The sequence below is a fragment of the Tachysurus vachellii genome, chromosome 10, assembly GCF_030014155.1.
Source record: "Tachysurus vachellii isolate PV-2020 chromosome 10, HZAU_Pvac_v1, whole genome shotgun sequence".
NCBI classification, from domain to species: Eukaryota; Metazoa; Chordata; class Actinopteri; order Siluriformes; family Bagridae; genus Tachysurus; species Tachysurus vachellii.
The window spans coordinates 20,171,400-20,192,765 of NC_083469.1; the positions used below are offsets into that span (position 1 = coordinate 20,171,400).

General features: G+C 39.0%; 2 protein-coding genes across 2 annotated transcripts in view; one reads left to right on the forward strand and one right to left on the reverse strand.

The window, feature by feature from the left end:
• The window catches only part of mthfd1b (methylenetetrahydrofolate dehydrogenase (NADP+ dependent) 1b), a 29,836-nt gene extending 22,708 nt beyond the window's left edge, over window positions 1–7,128 (reverse strand). Inside the window, exons 1-5 of the mRNA XM_060880191.1 lie at window positions 6,972–7,128; window positions 2,956–3,040; window positions 1,184–1,243; window positions 1,014–1,067; window positions 77–213 (exon numbers count right to left, since the gene is read on the reverse strand). Of these exons, the coding sequence (XP_060736174.1) occupies window positions 77–213; window positions 1,014–1,067; window positions 1,184–1,243; window positions 2,956–3,040; window positions 6,972–7,009 (374 nt within the window). The 5' untranslated portion in view covers window positions 7,010–7,128. The remainder of the gene's footprint in view (window positions 1–76; window positions 214–1,013; window positions 1,068–1,183; window positions 1,244–2,955; window positions 3,041–6,971) is intronic.
• A 2,176-nt stretch (window positions 7,129–9,304) lies between these two features.
• On the forward strand, window positions 9,305–19,911 carry LOC132852777 (sushi domain-containing protein 6-like). Its single transcript, XM_060880195.1, has 9 exons — window positions 9,305–9,447; window positions 12,379–12,523; window positions 12,813–13,004; window positions 13,506–13,700; window positions 15,946–16,137; window positions 16,470–16,664; window positions 16,875–17,013; window positions 18,174–18,538; window positions 19,519–19,911. Exons 2-9 carry the CDS (start codon window positions 12,409–12,411, stop codon window positions 19,542–19,544), a joined length of 1,419 nt encoding a protein of 472 aa, XP_060736178.1. The 5' UTR covers window positions 9,305–9,447; window positions 12,379–12,408; the 3' UTR covers window positions 19,545–19,911.
• The last annotated feature ends 1,455 nt before the right edge of the window (window positions 19,912–21,366 follow it).

A 21,366-nucleotide genomic window follows, 5' to 3' on the forward strand; every position in this document is an offset into this window, starting at 1 on the left:
TCTGAAAGAGCATCTTTAATAATTAATAAGTTATGATACCGAATCGAAGCCATGACAAAACCTCAGAGTTAATTACCCATCTACGTCTTTCTCTGGAGCCACGGCGTTGGTGACCTTCTCAGTGTCGATGCGGTGAATGGAGTCCAAAGGCAGCTGCACTATGAGCCCGTGCACACTGCTGTTCTCATTGACCTCTGTGATGCGCTGTAGCACCTGAGAAAGTGCGTTTGACGGATGTGCCAGAAGGAAGACCACAAACATTTTTACATTCATGGCATTCGGCTGACGCACTTATCTTTCTTATCACTTATTTTTCCTCATTTATACAAATGAGCAGTTGAAGATAACGGTCTTTCTTAAAGGCCCAGTAGTGGCAGCTTGATGTTTTTGAGATTTGAACCCAAGGCTTTTCGATCTCAACCACTGAGCTACCACTTCCCTGTAGCTTCAACATTTACGACATTTGGCAGAGTGACTTGCGTTTATACATCTCATTTATACAGCTTTATACATCTCATTTATACAGCTTTATACATCTCATTTATACAGCTTTATACATCTCATTTATACAGCTTTATACATCTCATTTATACAACGATTGAGGGTTAAGGGCATTAAGGGGTGGTAGCTTTATGGCCCTAGGATTCGAACTCTGTAGTCCAACAAAGTTTTATAACAGGAATGTTCCAGTAAGAGCCTGCGAAGGTGCAGGTTTTATTCCAATCAAGCAGGAGTCACAACTTATTTCACCTGTTTAATCAGATGATCTTGGATTTCAGTAGATTCAGGTGCTGCTTCCGCTGGATTGGAATAAAAAAACCTGCACCCACGTCGGCCCTTTCCTGAGAAGCTTGGACACCCCCTGTTTTATATACTTTGCAGCATAATATATTCCGACATAAAAAAAAAATAATAATAAAAAAACACTACATTTTGCATCTGAAATATTTCAAGCTTCCAGGACAAACAACTGCTTTTTAGTTCTTGTTAAGAGTTTTAACATTTTCTCTCACCTCTTCTTCAGTAGCGGTTTGTGGAAGCCTCGTGTGCGTCGCATTGATTCCAATCTAAAATGACATTCAATCCAAAAAAAGAAAAAGAAAAAAATCTTAGTCTATTAAGTGTGCCAAACTCTTATTTCTTCACCAAACATTCAACTGCTAGAGCGGATTAGGTTGTTGACCTCAGCAGCAGCCTTCAGCTTCATGCTGATGTACAGGTTGGAGTCATCTCTGTTTCCCACCTGCAACACAGATGTAATAAAATTAGTGTGAAATGAGTAAATCGAGTGTTGTGAAGAGCTGCGTTACAAATAAATCATTATGGAAACTAATTTCCATCTATGGGGGCACGGTGGCTTAGTGGTTAGCACGTTCGCCTCACACCTCCAGGGTCGAGGCTCGATTCCCACCTCCGCCTTGTGTGTGTGGAGTTTGCATGTGCCTCGGGGGTTTTCTCCGGGTACTCTGGTTTCCTCCCCCGGTCCAAAGACATGCATGGTAGGTTGATTGGCATCTCTGGAAAATTGTCCGTAGTGTGTGAGTGCGTGAGTGAATGTGTGTGCCCTGCGATGGGTTGGCACTCCGTCCAGGGTGTATCCTGCCTTGATGCCTGATGACGCCTGAGATAGGCACAGGCTCCCCGTGACCCGAGGTAGTTCGGATAAGCGGTAGAAGATGAATGAATGAATTTCCATCTAAATCAAATGGACTAAACTTTATCTTAAACATAGTGCCATATAAGAGAGGCAAATCCCAAGCCTCCTGTTTAGTTGATTCCAATATACACACTATAAATAATTTATTCAAGCCAAAATATTTTGCATAAAGAATGTTATATGTTCACAGCAAACTTTAAAATCCCTCATCAGTCGAGCCTCAAAATCAGTTAAGGTTTAGAAAAACGTGAAGAAAAATCTTTAACTTTTTTTTGCCGGTTATTTTTCCTCCAACTGCTGTTGAGGTTTTGTGATTGCTTATGAAGAGCACTGAACTATGAACTGTGCCCACTATAGTCACTGTGATATTTAGAAGGCTAGTATCCTCTGAAATGGAGCGCTAACTGCTTTTGTTCAAACGGACATAACGTGATGCTAGCTTTAACAGAATATGGTGAATTTTTTAAATGTTGAAAAATAAACACAATGTGTGAATGATTTTAAAGACGTTTGTGTGAGGTTTTGTCCACCAGAGTGACGTCCAATGTATCTGAAGACTAATGTAATGGCTTCCTTTTAAGTTTAGCCATTTCTGGTGGGAAAGTAAAGTTAACACTACTCCATAGATGAAATGAGGATGATTTTTTTTTTTTTTTAAATAAGAGTTCAATTCCAAATGAAAGAGATACATCCAACTCCATATTTTGTATGTAAAAATTGGCCTCTCTTGTCCCACAGTCCTAAGAAGAACTTTTGTTCTTCTTCCTCTTACTTGAAGATCTTCCATTAGTTTTCCCGTACAGAAAGTAGCAGAACTTCCCGGGTCGAGGAAAGCATAGGTCTCAATGACTTTACTGCCATTGTAGGCTTTGATCTTCACATGCAAAATGGCCAGTTTATAGTCAAGGGAACCAGCCTGTTCTGTTGACACCACAGCAATAGTAACAGGCATGGCTCCGTTGTTTGTAGTTGCCTCACTGCTGCCTTTATCTTTGTAAGCTTGATGCTCTCTAAAGTTCATGTTCTCAGCATGTAGGATTGTTGGATGTCTTATGACAAATCTTACATTCTAAATGTTTTCTACACATTTTACTCATGTGCCCCTACACATATATACACAAACATATATATAATTATTTTTTGGATAATAAACTAATCAAAAAAGCTAAATAAACAAAAATGAAGCAGCCATAACAATAGTGATGCTGATGATATGATAATACTGATGATGTTGACAACTCACGCAACTGTAAAGATGCATGTTTCAAAAGACAGCAAGCTAACTTGTTCCCACTGACCTGTAACACCACCAATCCTGGCCTAAAATTTGGGTCCTGAGCCTTCATTTCTTCCACTTCCTTCTTCAGCCTCTCGCGCACCTGGCTGTATTGTACAAAAAAAAAATTAATAGTCATAGTAATTAATTAATAGTAATAATAATGATAATAATTATTTTAATCAATTCATTTTGAAGCTTAAACAATGAAATTCTGGAAGTCATTCGGCCCTGACATGATTCTCATGATGAGAAATGAGGTAAAAAATATTCCCTTGTTTTAAGTGGCTTTTAATGCACATTCAGCACATTTAATCAGTGACCCGGAGCGACACTGATGAAAAGGTCAGGGGATCAAGACCCAGCACTGCAACGCTACTGCTGTTTGGCCCTTGAGCAAGGCCCTTAACCCTGCCTGCTCTAGGGCTGCTGCTGTACCATGGCTGACCCTGAGCTCTGAACCCAACCTCCAAAGCTGAGATATGAGAAGAAAATAATTCCAATGTGTTGTAATGTAATGTAACATGCAGCAATAATAAAGACAACGACTTCTTTTATAGGCATGTATAGGGATGTGGTAGCATAGTGGTTAAGGTGTTGGGCTACCAATCGGAAGGTTGTGAGTTCGATTCCTACATCCACCAGGTTCCTACTGCTGGGCTCCTGAGCAAGGCCCTTAACCCTCAATTGCTCAGTTGTATAAAAAAAAGGAGATAAAAATGTAAAATGTAAGTCGCTCTGGATAAGGGCGTCTGCTAAATGCTGTAAATGTTGGTCTATTTTCTCTTTAAGTTTCCTACATGACCCACAATGCCATCTGACTACCTGCTGATAGTAGAAATCGGTTCTTGCTTCATCTCTGCATTAAAAGGGATGCGTAATCCTTTAATCTGCTTAACTCTCTCAACTCCTACTCTCATCTGACAGAAATCAATCAGAGTAACTGATTTCACACGATACCTTTACGTTTCTTCAGAATGTAAGCTCTTGTTCGGTTTAATATAGCATTGCTCAGCATTGTTGGTGTAGATTTTGTAACGTAGTTTTATCTGAATCTCCACTTCGAAGGTCATACAGAAAATAGAAATCTGGAGACAGCCGATTTAAAAATCTCAGCCATCCCAACAATGGACTCTTTTCTTTGTTGCATTCAGGGAAACGCTTCCGATCCTTGAAAGCAAATAAAGAGAGACTGAGAAGCTACACCTCTCCGTTCAGCTTCACTGTTTTCTGCACAACCTTTTTTGCACTATGACACTTTAACTCTGGACTTGCACAGCGCCATTTTATACACCTTATACTTACACCATACTGCACATGGACACTTTAAGGACAATAATTAAACCATAAGCATTTATGTATATACATTATTTTTCACTTATATTTTCATATTTTATATAGGTTTTTATATATAGTATAGTTTATACTTTTTATTTATCTACCTCCTTTTGGTTTTATTTTTTATCCCTAATTGCATTCCTTATGTTTTAATATCGGACAGATGCAAAAAAGCATTTCACTGCATGTCGTACTCTGTATGTATGTGTATGTGACAAATAAAATTTGATTTCATTTTGATTTGATTTATTACAAAACTCCCCATTCATGTCACACTAAAATCAATTTTAAATTCTTTTAACCAGAAATATTAATTTAAAAATTCAATTCTGTCCAAAATGTCAAGTCTGATATTCAGATATTAGATTAAACCATGGTGCGTCAATATAAATGAGCATTCGATTAATAATTTAGGTGAAATAATCCAAAACGCTCCAGGCCACCATGTTAAAAAATTAGTTAAACATTTAATCAATGGTTAATTAAAGTTCACACTATTTATGCATGTCAAAGCTCTATAGCTCTAAAAAACACGAAGGCCTAGTGTGGGGGACGGGTGTAAACAGGATCTAAATATAAATCGAGATCTGTAAAACTTTACAAATAAATGTTTTACAAATAAATGTGAAGTGACAGAAATATGGCTGGAATTTGCTACACAGCTCTGGATTCATTCATTTATTCATTCATTTTCTACCGCTTATCCGAACTACCTCGGGTCACGAGGAGCCTGTGCCTCTCTCAGGCACCAAGGCAGGATACACCCTGGACGGAGTGCCAACCCATCGCAGGGCACACACACACACACTCTCATTCTCATTCACTCACGCAATCATGCACTACGGACAATTTTCCAGAGATGCCAATCAACCTACCATGCATGTATTTGGACCGGGGGAGGAACCTGGAGTACCCAGAGGAAACCCCCGAGGCACGGGGAGAAAATGCAAACTCCACACACACAAGGCGGAGGTGGGAATCGAACCCCCAACCCTGGAGGTGTGAGGCAAACGCGCTAACCACTAAGCCACCACATCACCCCACCCCCCGACCTTGCCTATTTAATGCTTATGTGTGGATTATTACAATATTTTATATCTGTATATCGTGTATTTTATGATTGGCTCAGACTCAATAAAAAAGTATTGAGTCTGTGCAATCCATGTAATATGGTAATATAATATATATGACAAGATATGTGTCACATTGCACAGCACACCTTTAGCGGTCATTTGGAGTTCATGTGGAGTCATATGGAACCTACACAATATTGTGTATGTATGTATGTATGTATGTATGTATGTATGTATATATACAAAGTACAATTTATAATTTGGCTAACATTTAATAATCAGCCAAAATGTAATCATAATCACAAGTCTAGTATGGTTAGAAGTGGAAAGGTTTGGTGCACATTAAGGACAAACTAAAGACTAAATAAAAATCATATGACACTAAACAACAGTGTGTATCGATGTGTATCTATGTAGACTGGGATCATACAGAAACCGACTAAAAAGATCCGAAAACGTTTTAATGTTGTGAAGCTTTCTTGCACAGGGTACAGTGCTCACGATAATCAGTAATTGATCATCATTCAACTCTTCGACTATAGGAACTGTGTATTAAATAACTAGGGTTTTATTATATTTCCAGAAATAGAGTCAAGAAAATACCATAGAATATCTAGAATACCTTAGAATTTCTTTAGAAAAAGGAAGCTGAGTGTGTGTGTGTGTGTGTGTGTGTGTGTGTGTACGCGCGGGGGATCAATCCTGGAACAGAAACACCTCTAGATCAGCAGGTTGTTTTTTTTAAACTATTACAACCAGTTTGAGGTTGAAGAGGTGTTGTACATTGATCAGAGTCACTATGCAGCCAATTTGACTGAAGCTATAACACTGTCTTATCTCTCAGTGATCTAAAAGAAATCCATGCACAAAGGTCAGTGTGCAGGCCAAAGGATTACACAATGCATCCAAACTCCTGGACTGACCTCTTTAAAGAGAATCATTAGATAAGAAACTAAAGAAAGTGAGAGTTGCAATGATAGAAAATCAGCCACTGTTAATTACTGGCAGACTTTCAGCCAAAGTGAGCTAAAGTGTGGGGATGATGATCATGGGATCATCACTTTAGTGTGCTGAATGATGATGATGATCATCCCCTGGGACAGATGTGATCAGTTTAACATTTAACTACAAGATTACTAAAGATAAGATGCACAATCAGTTGATCATCTTCACTTGTCAGAATTGTGTATAATTATTTTATATTTATATATATATATATATATATATATATATATATATATATATATACACACACATATATACACATACATATACACACACACATACACATATGTATACATGTCAGAATCATGTCAAATAAAGAAGTCCTACAAAAAGCGAATACAATGCAGATCTTATTATACTTATAAATGCATTTCACTGCAAATCTCGTGAACAATTTCACTTCATTCTGATTTGTACATGATGCTTATTTAGTGAAACGCGCACGAGCGCTGCACGTGCTCCAAGCAATTCCTCATGCTTTTTTTTTTTTTTCCACAGTGCAAAAATGTTTAAAAGTGCAGACATTCAAAGATCCGGTCATTTTCAGTTAGCAATGATGAACGAATCACGTGCATGTCCATAAGCTGCCACTTCAGACTGGTGTTTATCAGTGTTCACTTACCCCGAGACTTCTTTCCCGCTGATGATTTGCGCAGACATGTTGTTAGGTTTCCTGGACTTCTCTTCTGCAGACAACGTGAAACTTTTCCTCCAGAAGTTTACCACACTGAGCGACACGCTTTAGACCTTGTTACGCAGTTTCCGCTGTTCGATCTGTCCACGTGACAGCACTAAGCGTTAAAGACCTTGGTGAATAGCGCTGGGTGATGACGTCAGAGACGTGGGCGTAACCGTTTACACCAATCAAACGCGTTGAAAGTTGTGCAGGTTTAAACCTGTACAATTCAGTTCAAATTTATTTGTATTTACAAATCGACGTTGTCTCAAAGCAGCTTTACAGCTTTACACAAACATGAAACTAAAGGTTAATATAAAGATTAATATAATACAAAAATTGAAGATTAAAAACAAATTTAAGATTATTAGATATATTTAAATGTGTTTGTATTTATGAATATTTGTGACTGAGTGAAATATGCTTCCTATTGTATGTATTTAAGCCATAACTAAAATCCCAATCTGCTTATAAAGAAAAAAAATTATTCTAGCACGAGTTTCCAGTGACGCAAAGATGTGGTGATCATCAGAAGTGCTTTGCTTGCACACCTTATCAAGGACTATTATCCAAAACATTGTGTTTCACAGGAATCTTTGTGTGCAATACCACCTCTAGTCAAGTCAAGTCAGGTCAAGAAGATTTTATTGTCTTTTCAGTCATATAATGCTGTTGCAGTACACAGTGAAATGAGACAATGTTTGTCCAGGACCATGGTGCTACATAAAACATAGGTAGAGCAATAAAGACTTAGTAAGTAGCCCTAGATACATAAAGTGCATCTGTGCAACCTGGTGCAAACAGTGCAAGACAAGACAGTGCAAGACAAGACGGACAAGACAGTGAAGGACAAAAGACGGTGCAGACAAAAAAATTACAAGACAATACCAAAAGAAAACAATACACAGAAGAAAGTAAACAGAAACAGCACCGACCAGTGTAAATACTGTATGTTCAGACAATACTGCATGTCTAGAAATACTAGAATGAACACAGTGTTATAGCAGCTAAATACATACACAGTGAATACTAAATACATACACAGTGAACATCATATTTGGACACTTACAAAGTTATAGTTACTTTGTCTGTGTACCACAGTGTACTGGTGTTCAAACTCAATATGATCATGAGCTCAAAGTTGCAACTCTCATCATTAATATAAGGATATTTACATACAAATCAGGAGTGAATGGTGTAGGAATGACATCAGTGTTTAAGGTAATTGAACAAATTAACATAATCATAAATGAAATGATTATTTTAATACTTGGTTGCATCACCAGATGCTAGATTTCTTGCCTTGTGGCACTGTGTCAGGCAATTATTACATAATAATCTTCACGTACTGTTTGTCTTGAGTATTTTGAGTATAATATACTTTTATAGAAGAGAAATTATTTATATCTTCACTATCTGGTGTCACAAAGAGGATGAGTATCAATTTGAGTCTTGTTTCTCTCAAGGTTTCTTCCTCAGATCTTCTTAGCGAGTTTTTCCTTGCCACCTTCAATTATTATGGCTTGTTCATAATAAATTTACATTTCCTGATTTCATATATTTCCGTAAAGCTGCGTTTTGAAAATTCAATTCATATTTATTTGTATAGTGCTTTTTACAACTGACTTCATCTCAAAGCAGCTTTACAGAACATAAAAATAGAACAAAAGGTTATTATAAAGAATAATATAAAGATTAATAGAATACAAAAAAAAATCAAGATTAATATTAGATATATTTAAATGTGTTTGTATTTATCCCCAATGAGCAAATCTGAGGTGACTCATGTGACTGTGGAGAGGAAAAACACCCTTTAATGGAAGGGACCTTGAGAGGAACCAGACTCAAAGGGGAACCTCATCCTCATATGGGTGACACCGGAGGGTGTGATTATCGTTATCAAAAATGTCTATCGTTAAACATGTTATAAAATTGAATTGGATTGTGAGTTGCTTTGGAGGATAGTATATCTGTAATTAATTGAGCATAATCACTGATGTTACACCCAAAAAAAAAAAAAAAACTAAAAAATACTACAATATACAGGGAACACTTTACTTATAGTGTGAATCCAGGTGTTAAAACACTGTACCAGGGGTTAGGAAGAGTGAACTAGGTCTGTGATCTACAGTAGGTCTGTCCAGATCAACGACCATATCATTGCAGTATGTGAAGAATATTTACAATGTTGTCTGTGCAATGTTTACATTTTACCAGCCATCTGATTGGCACTTTTATGGAAATGGTGTGGGATATTTGAGACTCTTATAGTGATAGTGTTGTGTTTGCGTCTCTGCGGTGTGTGTGTGTGTGTGTGTGTGTGTGTGTGTGTGTGTGAGAGAAAGAGAGGAAGGAGCTCAGCTAGCTGACAGCTGTGCGAGGCGGCAGAGCTAACCTACTAGCTACCTATCCCCGAACAAAGGTCAGTTTAAACACCAAACCTTCGTGTCTTTATTAAAAAACAGCTTGTTAACGTGTTAGTAAATATGACGAAAGAACAATTCATGCTTTATTCACATCAGCACGTGAGTTCATTTGGACATGACAATGATAATCACTGACATCTTAATGACAACAAATCAACGCTACCGTTAAAGAAAAAAGCGGTGATTTAAAGCCCTAACTAACTAACAAGCAGGATTCTAGCTGTACTCCATTTCTTTTGGACAATAGCTAAGCTGTTAGCTCACACGTTAGTGGAGAGAACATTGTCTTGTACATCAGATAGCGAACAATGATTGGCTAACTGTGGCTAGCTATTGTCTGTACTTCCTTTGTTAATGTAACAGTAAATACGCACACATATGCGATTAAAAACATAACCAGTTACCACGAAAACACGTTTTTTATCGTGGTTGTTAAGTTTGTTTGGGTTTTTTTTTAAAAGTTATGACTAGATAAACAAACCGTCTAGCGGTTAGCTTAGATGTTGTAAACATTCTAGCCACCTTTAGCTACAGTACGTTTCCGGTGTTGCCTAAGTGGCTTTAGCTTTACGTCTGTGCTTGATGTGTGAGATAAACAGTAATACTGAGAGTGCCACGTCGACATTTGTGAACAGAACAACTTTTAAATAGCATCGTAACATATGAGTAAATGAAAGGAGGAAGTCGGATTTTCAGCTCTGATGTGTGGGCGGATGTGTGTGAGCTGTAGCCTGCACAATGTGTCGATGTGCTGTTTGTTATGGCAGCTTCAGTGTTCAGGGAATAAAAGTAGCTAATGCAAAAAAAATAAACAAATAAAATGCTCTCAGGTGAGATCATGGACTCGTTTGCATATCAGTTGAATATTAATAGTCGTTTGAATATCAAAATATGTTATATGAAGTGTAGTCTGAAGACACTTGGACTTGAGAAGAGGTTTATAAATAGTGCTGCTGGTATAATAACCAATGGTGTGATGAGACCCTGTGTATGGTGTATATACTGGAGTTGTTCTTATCACAGCTATTTATTTGTCATGGGAAATATAAACAACAACAACGTAATTTATTACTGCACAACACTTCAAGATGCATTTAATGTTGTGAAATGTCAGCACTTTAGCATCTTGGATTATAGCTAGCACCACCCTCAGCTGCTGTAAAGAACTAATTAACACTTTTTTGACTAATCGGGTTTTGGAATCAGGCTTGGAACGATTGACGACGTGGAAAAAGTGGATGATTTAAGGGTCTGTTGGAAAATGTGGTGTCGGCTTCAAGCTTTCAGACAGAGGTGGTTTCCACACTGTGGTCTGAACCCGAACGAGTTTTTATTTTTCCAGTGTTCCATCCCGGCGGTGTTGGTTTGGTTTTATACTCACTTGTTTCTATCGAACCCTGGACTCTGGTGCATTTGTGTTCATCTTACATCATCACACACATGGAGAACATAAAACTACTATATAGTTTTATTTCCCATATATTTTCCCCTGCCACCCATGAGACACACGTGTTGTGGAAAGTGATAATGTCTTCTTGATGTCAATTTTCTTTACTGACTGAAAAAGTCCAGAGTGCGAGTTACATTCACAGGAATGACAGGTGGTCTCGGGTTCAGTACTGCAGTGTGCTTCTCAGGCCACATGACAGCATTCACATTAACAACATTTCATGCTCTGTTTCTAAATAAACAGCCTGTTTGAAAGCTCTCAGAAAGAAGGGTGTTGTTGGCCATGCCCCTTCCTTCCTCCCCTCAGATATAAGAGCCGATACTATCATCAGTCTGTACACGCAATCTCACAAGCTGAGATAATATAAGAGAGAGAGATAATAAACTTTAATGGACACTGGCCCATTCATGGAAAAACCCCAAAAAATATTTTATTTTATATATTATTGGCATTAACTAAAGAATATGAGAAATAAAAAAAAAGTGAACCAAAAATCCATAAATTTAGACATTTACAGCATTTGGAAGACACCTTTATCCAGAGCGACTTACATTATCTCATTTTTATACAACTGAGCAATTGAGAGTTAAGGGCCTTGCTCAGAGCCCCAACAGTGGCAGCTTTGTGGACCTGGGATTGAGCTCACAACCTTCTGATTGGTAGCCCGACACCTTAACAACTAGGCTACCACAAGCCTTATTAATAAGACAAATTTACATCAATAGACATGTAATGACACATGTAAATGGAGGGCAGGAAGATTTAGCACATTATTATGAATATGTAATTAAATATTTACTTGGCCCAGAAAAGAGTCCAAATATCTTTTGCCTTTACTCTACCTGTTCATTTCGTGCCTTTAATTTGAACTGTTATGGAATTTTGTGGGTGTCGCCACATTTAAATGATCTGTACCGGGATTGTGCTTTGCCCCTTACAGGAGATTATACACAAGTGAGTACCTTGTACATTGTTTCTGAAACCTTTGTGAATCCTGCAGAAAATTTGAGTTTGGTTTGGCTTTTATATATAGTATTTAATTTAGTATATTATATATTATATAATATATAATATTATTATATATATCTCAACACAATTTTATCAGAAATTTACATGAAGAGAGTGGCTGTAATGGAATACCTTTATTTATTTATTTATTTATTTATTTATATTCATTACCTGGCTGTGAAAACATAGCCACAAAGGATAAAAATGAAGAACAAAAAGAAGCGCATGGGATGGTCACGCAACAGTGATCAGCGAATGGTCATTGTGCTTGTGAAGGGCAACTCAGTCAGGCTTTTTACACTGGGGTGTTAACCAGACCTGGTTTTGAAAATGTCAAGCAGCCTCTGAATCTGAAGTATCTCAAGCCAGTGAACACTTTATGCTAAACATTTTTTGTCTGTATAAAACAAAGCCTCCCACAGTAGATTTATTATTTATGATGAACTGTTTATACTTGAATTCTTTACAGGAGACAGTAGCCCTGCCGCCGAGCAGTAAGATGTCAGAAGGAATCACTGAAGGCTGTTCATCGGTCAGTGTCTCATTGCCACTTTCTACCCTGTCCTGGTCTTTTTTGCTCTTTGTGAGCGTGCTGTCTACTACACAAGCATCAAGTAAGTTCCCTGCGGATAGATATTTTTATGTCCTAGAGGTTTTACAATTTGAATCAAATAAGGTAATCTCTTGGCTCATGGGACAACGTAGCTTCAGTTGGTTAGCAGTATGAGTAAAGTGATTGAGTTAAGAGTTGAGGGACTGAGTTGAAATAGAATTAATTACCCCACCTATGATTACTAAAGATGGGTCTATTAATTAGTTCTGCCCACAGCTTTGAACTACAACTTCCTTTGTTCTTTAGCGTTACTAAATTTGAGAATATGTCTGATGGTTTTTCTTTACCAGGTTGCGTGAGGCCGTTCTCCATCCAGCATGGTCAAGTAAACGTGACCGAGACAAACAGAGGCTCGTTCCCTGTGGGCACAGTGCTGCAGTACAGCTGCGATTTAGGCTACACTGTGGACGGACCCAGCATCGTCGTCTGCACCAGAGAGGGGCTCTGGTCCTCAGGTCCACCACGCTGTCTCCACAATAACTGTGAGCTTCTCTTGTGACATGTCAGAAATTTGGAAGGGTTACTCATGAGTAGCACCTTCTGTGTCCTAAGCATCACCTCCTAAAACTGTAATATTTAGTTAGAAAAGCTTAACAAAGACCCAAAATAGTGTCAAAATTAGCACTCGTATAAGCCAAGCCTATTTAATAGACTGGAATAGTCCTAAAACCAGCTGTTTATTCACCAAATAGCATGTTGCACAAAATATAGTGTCAAATTTGGTGTTTGTCATGGGTCTGGAGCTACTATTCTAGTAATTAATGTTCATTTTGTATGCAAGAGTCATCTATCTAAACAGTTCTGCTTGTCTTAGAAGGTTCCCAGTGTGACCTATAAAGTCTGAATGCAAAGTAGTATTAAAACAATATAAACGTAAACGTAAAACGATCACTTGCATTCTCTTATCCTTTCAGGTATTAATTATTCATTTATTCTCAATAATGCCACCCTTGTGATTTGAAACTGTCTCAAATCCCCACCAGATTGTGTCCCCCCATTAGATCCAGAGAACGGGGGTTATACCTGCCACCCATCGCCATGCCATCATCTGACTCATGGCACAGTGGTGGAGTATTTCTGTGACAAGGGCTACACGCTGAAGGGGGATTACAAATACATCACCTGCCAAAAGGGAGAATGGAACGGCCCTATGGAGATCAGCTGTGTGCTCAGCCAAGGTCAGTAGAAGTGTTTGGAATGAGACATGGTATTTTCGTTAAACACAGCTTTCACCCCTTCTAACCTCTGGGGCAACGTGAAACATCAGGATACCTCCTTATGCCCATGTGTACATCTTCCAAACCTTCCACACCCTGCATGACTCCTCCAAAAAAAAAGAGTTACATAGTATGTATGGTGCAGTCGTTTTATCTTTTCCTGCCTTCTTCTCGCCAGCGTGTGTGTCGGATTACATATACACACTATAGAGCTCACTGCAGAGGGTCTTGTGAACCCGGGTCACCTTTCATTCATAAGTGGGGATAATCTTATTCCTTCTTGGATAGAAAATGATTTGTAACATGATACCCAACAGGTGGAATTTAACTTTGGCTCAGAGTCAATTCAGGCCTCTCATCATACACTGCTTGCTATCTAAGGCAGTTCTATCCACAGCAATGGCCAACAAGCTCAGCAAGATACCTAGTACAGTCTTTATTTATTGTCTTGGCAAATCCACAACCTGGTTGCAGACATTGCTCAGCAAAAGAAACTGTACATCCTAATAGTTTGTACGTTTCAGCACTGGCTTCCTTACAATTCCGTGGCCAGCCATTCTGCTTGTGGGGATTACAGAGGAGCATGAGGGTGCTCGGTCTACAGCCATGTTATCCTAGATAGATAATGACTTCCCAGCCAAGCTGAAAGCTCTGATTTGGGAGACTTTGAGGAAGAGTCAGGCTCAGGTACGGCCAGCACTCAGGCATCTATGAGTAGGATTGCATGGTGCCATGCAACAAACGACCTTGAGTGCAGTGTTTTGTGTAACATCTGTTGTACTAGAGTTTATTGACAGATTTCTGGGGGATTCCAGCAGGTCCCAAATTCTGTGTGTGACATCTTTGCATGGCATTGTTAGTCATCTCACCAGGTGACGTGCTATACCCAGATAAAGGTGAATCAAGTCCTGAGTGCAAATGTACGTACACATCTAAACAGGACATAAAATTTTCAATGCATTTGCAAATTTGCAATCATTAGAACAGCTTTTGCAAGTTTATCTCAATGTAACAAAGCTTATTGACACTTTATTCCTGATGACAGGGCCATCATTAGGATATGGTACAACTCTCTGTCTGCTTAGGAAAATCCACTCTGGATCAAAATCAACGGTCACCCTTTGGTCCTGTTTGCAAAGAGCCCCTGAATAGGAGGGGAAGGCAATCATCCTTTTTGGTCTCAAGGCCTCATTGATACCAGGCCCCAAAAAAAACAATATACCTGTCTATGGCTGACCCCTGAACGCTGAGTATGGGAATATGTCCTTACTATAGTGGCAGGGGATGCAGATATGCAGTATAAGCCATCAAAGTGACCCAAGGTCAGCTGCTATTCTCTACTTTACACAAAATCTCTTATCCACACCAAGCCTCAAGCAAATGCACCTCATCTATTGGAGCTGCACAGTTGTGTGACAGACATGCTATTTTGTATGTAGAGAAAAATGGAGCAGAATTTGCAGATTAGCAGATTTTGGAGCAGAAGCCTCTTGGCCAGTGTCTAGCCAACACATTGTACTTTGTGGCAGAGTTAGAAAGCCCAATGCAACAGGAAGACTTTATTCCCACTACTGTTTTCACCCCGATGTCTTTCTCTGTAAGCAGATCTGGAATTTAAATGGACCGCCAGATGTGGCATCAAACATGGCACTGTTACTGAAACATGGTCAGTGGGAGGTTTTAAGGAATGAAGCCAAGAATGAATTGCTCTATTCATTTAATACATTTCTTTAAGCCATTAAGGAACATAGCTTATTACTGAGTACCTAATATTTGTTAATGACAAATTTGTCTTTCTATCCAAGCTGGTGCTTGGGTAATTAATACATTATTCAGATTAGATTTCTGACATTGTTTCTCCCTATTTTTTCTTCTGTAAATTCACCAAATGACCATTGGACCAGCATTAGAATAGTGTCGAATGAATAGCATTGAAAACTGAATATATTATTTATTATATATTATCTTACTATGATTTTTTTGTGCAGCCCATATTGGTAGATGATTATGTCTATCTCAGGAGTCAACCTGTTGACTTCTATCTACCTTGTATATTCTTTTTGGTACAATTTAGAATTTTGTACAATATTTCTGTATTTTCAGGTATATTTTAAACGTACTTGGTTTTTAAAACATATTTGCTTGGAGGTTTTTCAATCACCTACGCTCCTAATCTTTTCTGTCTGTAATTTTTTTGCTTCACCAGGTTGCGTGAGGCCGTTCTCCATCCAGCATGGGCAGGTAAACGTGACCGAGACAAACAGAGGCTCGTTCCCTGTGGGCACAGTGCTGCAGTACAGCTGTGATTTAGGCTACACTGTGGACGGACCCAGCATCGTCGTCTGCACCAGAGAGGGTCTTTGGTCCTCAGGCCCACCACGCTGTCTCCACAATAACTGTGAGTTCCTCCATGTCTTCTAAAGCTGGGGGAAGTCGTGGCCTAATGGTTAGAGAGTTTGTCTCCTAACCATAAGGTTGTGGGTTTGAGTCTCGGGCCGGCAATACCACAACTGGGGTGCCCTTGAGCAAGGCACCGAACCCCCCCCTAACTGCTCCCCGGGCATAAAAGGCTGTCCACTGCTCCGGGTGTGTGTTCACAGTGTGTGTGTGTTCACTGCTGTGTGTGTGTTCACTTTGGATGGGTTAAATGCAGAGCACGAATTCTGAGTATGGGTCACCGTGCTTAGCCGTATGTCACGTCACGTCACGTCACTATCTTGTGTGTTTCAGTGTGCAGTCCTCCATTTGTACCAAAGAACGGGGGTTACACCTGCCATCCAGCATCATGTCATCGTCTCACTGATGGCACAGTGGTGGAGTATTTCTGCGACGAAGGCTACACGCTGAAGGGAGATTATAAATATGTTACCTGCCAGAACGGAGAATGGAACAGTCCCATGCAGATCAGCTGTGTGTTCAGTCAAGGTGAATTCTCACTCCAAACATCTGCCAAACCACTCGTCCATTGCTCCTTCCTCTACTTCTATTTTCTGAGCTATTTATAGGCTCATCTGTGATTAGTGCTAAAAATGATTTGGCCTGAGCGAAGGAAACCGCTTTCACAAAACCAGACGAAGTAAGGAAGATAGAAAGGGTAAATGTTGTGTATCTTTTTAAAACGTCTGCTCCGTACAGAAAAGCATGCAGCTCCTGCGCTGGGAATGAATACGCTGTCCATTGTGGCCACCACAGCCAGCTCTGTAGCACTCGTCCTTCTCCTGATGGTGGTGTTCGTTTTACTGCAACCCAAGCTGAAGGCATTTCATCACGGACGGTGAGCTCACTTCTACATAATCTTATATAATACAGCGTAAGAGCAGTTTGGGTTTGGATATATTTTTATCTTTTTAAGTTGTTTCACTCCACTAACTAAAATTTTTTTTTTTTTACATTATTTCTTGAGCAGCTATATTAGGATAGTTACCTTTGTGAACCATCTTCTCTATTCTGTCACTGAAGTCTGTCAGTGAATCAGTCAATGAACCATTCTTCACATGACCGTTTAGTAGACATTTTGTGGATGTTTTCTTCATGTTTCCTCATCAGATCAAAACGGTCAGTTCTGCTACAGTAGGACTTGGTAACCTTACAATACATATCACGTCACGTCACGCAAATAAATAAATATCCATCAGGTGGAGCTATTTGTCCAAATACTGTGGTGCGATCGAGTATAAAACTTACTGGTCTCAGTCACTGATCTGTTTATTAACCTTAATAGGATATTTGATTGTGTGCATAATAAAGGCCACACAAGAACATCATTATATTTAGTATTGCAATTCAAAACACACTGTAATGGTATAATAACTGGTCAAATGTTTTAAACGTGACAATGATTAAAACCGGCTGTTAATGGATGAAAGCGTGATTGAAAATGGGCAACTTATTGTTTATGTAGCGAGTAATGCATTTTATTATTTTAACATATCCGACTAGATAGTCGAAGGCCTTTAATCCTGTGCTCCTTAGAGAAATTTGCCGATGTTTCCTCGTAAACTCTAGCTTACTGTTGAAGCTTTTTTTCTGTGAGCAACTAATTACTGACATAAACGATCTGCACTGTCATTCATCGTATTCTCTCGTCTGTGATTACTGTTGATCACACTTACTTACTACGGTCCGTTTATAAATACTACGTCTCTATGTACTATGTATTTATTCCTGCTGTTTTTGTCCAGGCCTCAGTTTTGTTGGTGGAGTCAGTGAAGAAGTAAAATGAATTCTTTCTTTCAAAAAAAAAATCAGTTAATTAAAGGTTAACAAACAGACTTATATTTAACAGTACAGACACAGTTTAAAGAAATTCCACAGTAATGAACACTGGAACAACAAATGCTTATAAAGTGTAAGATTTAATATTTAAGACGGAATAATTATTAGCATTAACTTTATGTGAAAACCTTCGTTTCTTTGCGCTGTGCCCTGTCGTAGGCGTGATCAGGGAGACTCCGGGCAGACGGTCAGCATCATGGTGGAGGGTGTGCAGGTTACCTTACCATCCTACGAGGAGGCTGTGTCTGGAGCCGGAGCTGCGGTTTTGCCTCGGCTGCTACCGCAAACACAGCTAGAGTCTATGGAGCATGCGCTAACCCAGACCTCAACAACAAATGCTCAACACACAGAGGTCTCAGTGATACATCAGCCGCCATCTTTATCCTCCTTCTCCTCCTCCTGGAGCTTGGACGGTGCCCAGGGAGCGACAGCAGCGTCCTCAGCCTTTCAGTGCCAGAATCCAGACGCGAGTCAGCAAAACAGTTTACCGTCTCTAAACGGCTCAGAGCAGAACCTCGCTGACGGTACGAACTCATTACGCTCCTTATTGATCGTGTCTTTTAAGCTTAACAGTCTTTCCAGTCATGTTAATGCTAGACATTTTTCATCCTTCTTTCTACACCTACCTCTGTCTCAGCAGTACTATAATCTGTTTTAAAAATCCAATGCTTTTCTCTAATCTGATTGGTCCGAAGTTGTTTATTGATGTTCTATAACATCACGACTGTTTCGGCTGCACAACAAGCCACAGGTTTATGTTCATTCCCTCATTCTGATATGCTGTCATTTCTATAGTAGCCATAAAGAAAAAGAAAACGTTGGTATTTAACAAGCAGAAATGTCTAATCATATACGTACAATCACCCAGTGAGGTTTTCTACAAGAAGGCGTTCATACAATCACATCCTCAGAAGCGTTTTGGAGTGTCAGCGCTTTAGAAAATTTACAGTCTCCTACTCTCGTCCCATGGGAGAGTATGAAGACTTTACACTTTCGCTTTCTAAGTAACGTGGGAAGAACTCTGGTGGTTTGTGATATTTATGTGGAATTCGCATCTAAACCAGCAGATGTTATCTAGAGGGGATTACGGTCAGAGCAAGGTCAGAAATCTGACACGTCTATTCTTCAATCCTTTGCTTTTTGATTAAAGTCTACTTAAATCCCGAAAATTAGTAACAAGAGAGACGGGAGTGGGTGGTGGAGTTCTAGTTGTTCTGTGAAGAGATTTTATCCTGTGCACCTACCAGTGCAGATACTTGTTCGGCTTGAGTTTTGGGGAATTTGGAGGCCAAGTTACCACACTATGAACTCTTTGTCATGTTCCACAAACCATTCCTGAACCATAAACACCTTGCATTGTGTCCGGAAGCGTCATCGTGCTAAAAGAGGCCGCTGCCATTAGGGAATACCGTACCGTTATGGCTGATTAGTGTATAACACAGACATGTCGAGAATATTGAGAATGTTCTAGAAATAAACACTCTTCCTTTTGTCTTCCCATTAGACATTCCCTTATTAAAGGAATCCTGAGAGTTTCTGTCACAGCCTCTGTTGTTGAGGCCACAAAGACTGCAGCCGCACACGCCTGACTGCCATGATCTGACTTTGAGCTGCATCTCTGCAACACACAGCCCATCTCAGGTGATTCTGAACTAGACCGACCTGATGCCCTGCGTGAGACACCAGTTCTGTCCAGTCAAGAACTTGCAAATTATTTACACACACACACACACACGCGCGCGCTTAAATCCTTCACAGCTTTTTGATTCCTCTGTGTCATTGGACGTGTAGCAAAGACACAACACTGTACAAAGGGTTCATGTTTATCAAGGCCTTTTATAGGATTTAAATCTTATTTTGCCAGTTGATTTGAAATAAAGAGATACCCCAACACACACTCGGACACACACACATCACCTACACGGCGATGTTATAAAAACACCAGTGGCACCACCGGATATGTGATTAATACATGATGGTGGTTGGTGTGTTTTTTTTTTTTTTTAATTTATTTATTTTTTTATATAATTAAAGATTGGTCAGTTCAAAGTGTCATCACACTCATTACTGTTTAGTGGGATCTTTGGGAAAGAAAATATCGTGTACACCCCGCTACAACCATAACAAGGGCTATTTCTACCCTTATTGTGAGCTGGATTTATCCTCTGGTTCTTTGTCACTGCCAAACATTTTTAAAAAGCCCTTATCTGATTAGCATGCATTATTTAAAACAAAGACTTAGAATATTAAGTAATAAGGCATGTGACTTGGTGTTTTTAAGAAGCTTTAGATTAGGACCGAGGTGGTTGGAGACATGTGGAATTTTACAAAGCATGGATTTGCTCTGAAGAATACAAACACATTGTAGAGCCTTCAGTAACACACGGATTCGTCTATAAGTTAGCTCTAATGCTGTCAGGCTCCATTTCTGTAGGGATCACCTGAATGTTGCATTTTCTCATTTTCAGCATCTTAAAGCTTGAGCAAATGTACTTGCTTTGACTGTATCACAAACTTTTTCACATTTTGTGTTTATGTTTTATAACGTGCATTGATTTGCATTAGTAAATTTGTTTTTAAATGACTTTGAACATGACGTGCTATTGAGTAGCATTGTAAAATCATTTGAATTATATGATCCTAACTCTCCTTGCTTTAATTAATCTAATCTTGATATCAATGCAGGAGCAATCTTTGGATAATTTAATGTAAATTGATTTATTTAATACCAAACAAGTGAAGTCCTGTACTGTATAAACATATGTTTTTCATTTTTGGAACAGAATTAAGTTCCTTGCCAGGCATAGGATTAAAAAAATAAATAAAGAAAGTAATTTAATTTATCTCTGTATTGTAAATAATTGTTTCTGATTAAATATTGTTTCACCTAGAATGTGTTCTGTTTGTTATTTTTATTTTCTTACAGATTTGCAACTTTATATGCCACCCACTCTAAATTGTGCTGTTAAAAATGGCGTTATACAATCAGCCAATCATGTAGCAGCAGCACGATGTATAACAATCACGTAGGTCGAAGTCAAGAGCTTGAGTTCACATCAAACAATAGGGAGTTAGTGTTTCTGTAACCATGGCATTTTTGTTGAAACTAATGATCTCCTGGAAATTTCACAAACAATGGTCTTGTACATTTGTGGCATTTAGCAGACGCACTTATCCAGCGCGACTTACACTTTTATCTCATTTTATACAACTGAGTAATTAAGGCTTAGGGGCTTTGCTCAGGGGCCCAGAAATGGCAGCTTGGTGGACCTGGGATTTGAACTTATAACCTTCTGATTGGTAATCCAGTGCTTTAACCACGAAGTTACCACATCCCCACGAGTTTACACAT

What these genes read in the sequence shown, in the direction of transcription:
- LOC132852777 (XM_060880195.1), top strand. Translation starts at nt 12,409, where the DNA reads ATGTCAGAAGGAATCACTGAAGGCTGTTCATCGGTCAGTGTCTCATTG. An exon ending in CAGCTGTGTGCTCAGCCAAG is followed by an intron (nt 13,701 to 15,945) that starts GTCAGTAGAAGT and finishes TTGCTTCACCAG; the next exon opens with GTTGCGTGAGGCCGTTCTCC. An exon ending in AAGGCATTTCATCACGGACG is followed by an intron (nt 17,014 to 18,173) that starts GTGAGCTCACTT and finishes GCCCTGTCGTAG; the next exon opens with GCGTGATCAGGGAGACTCCG.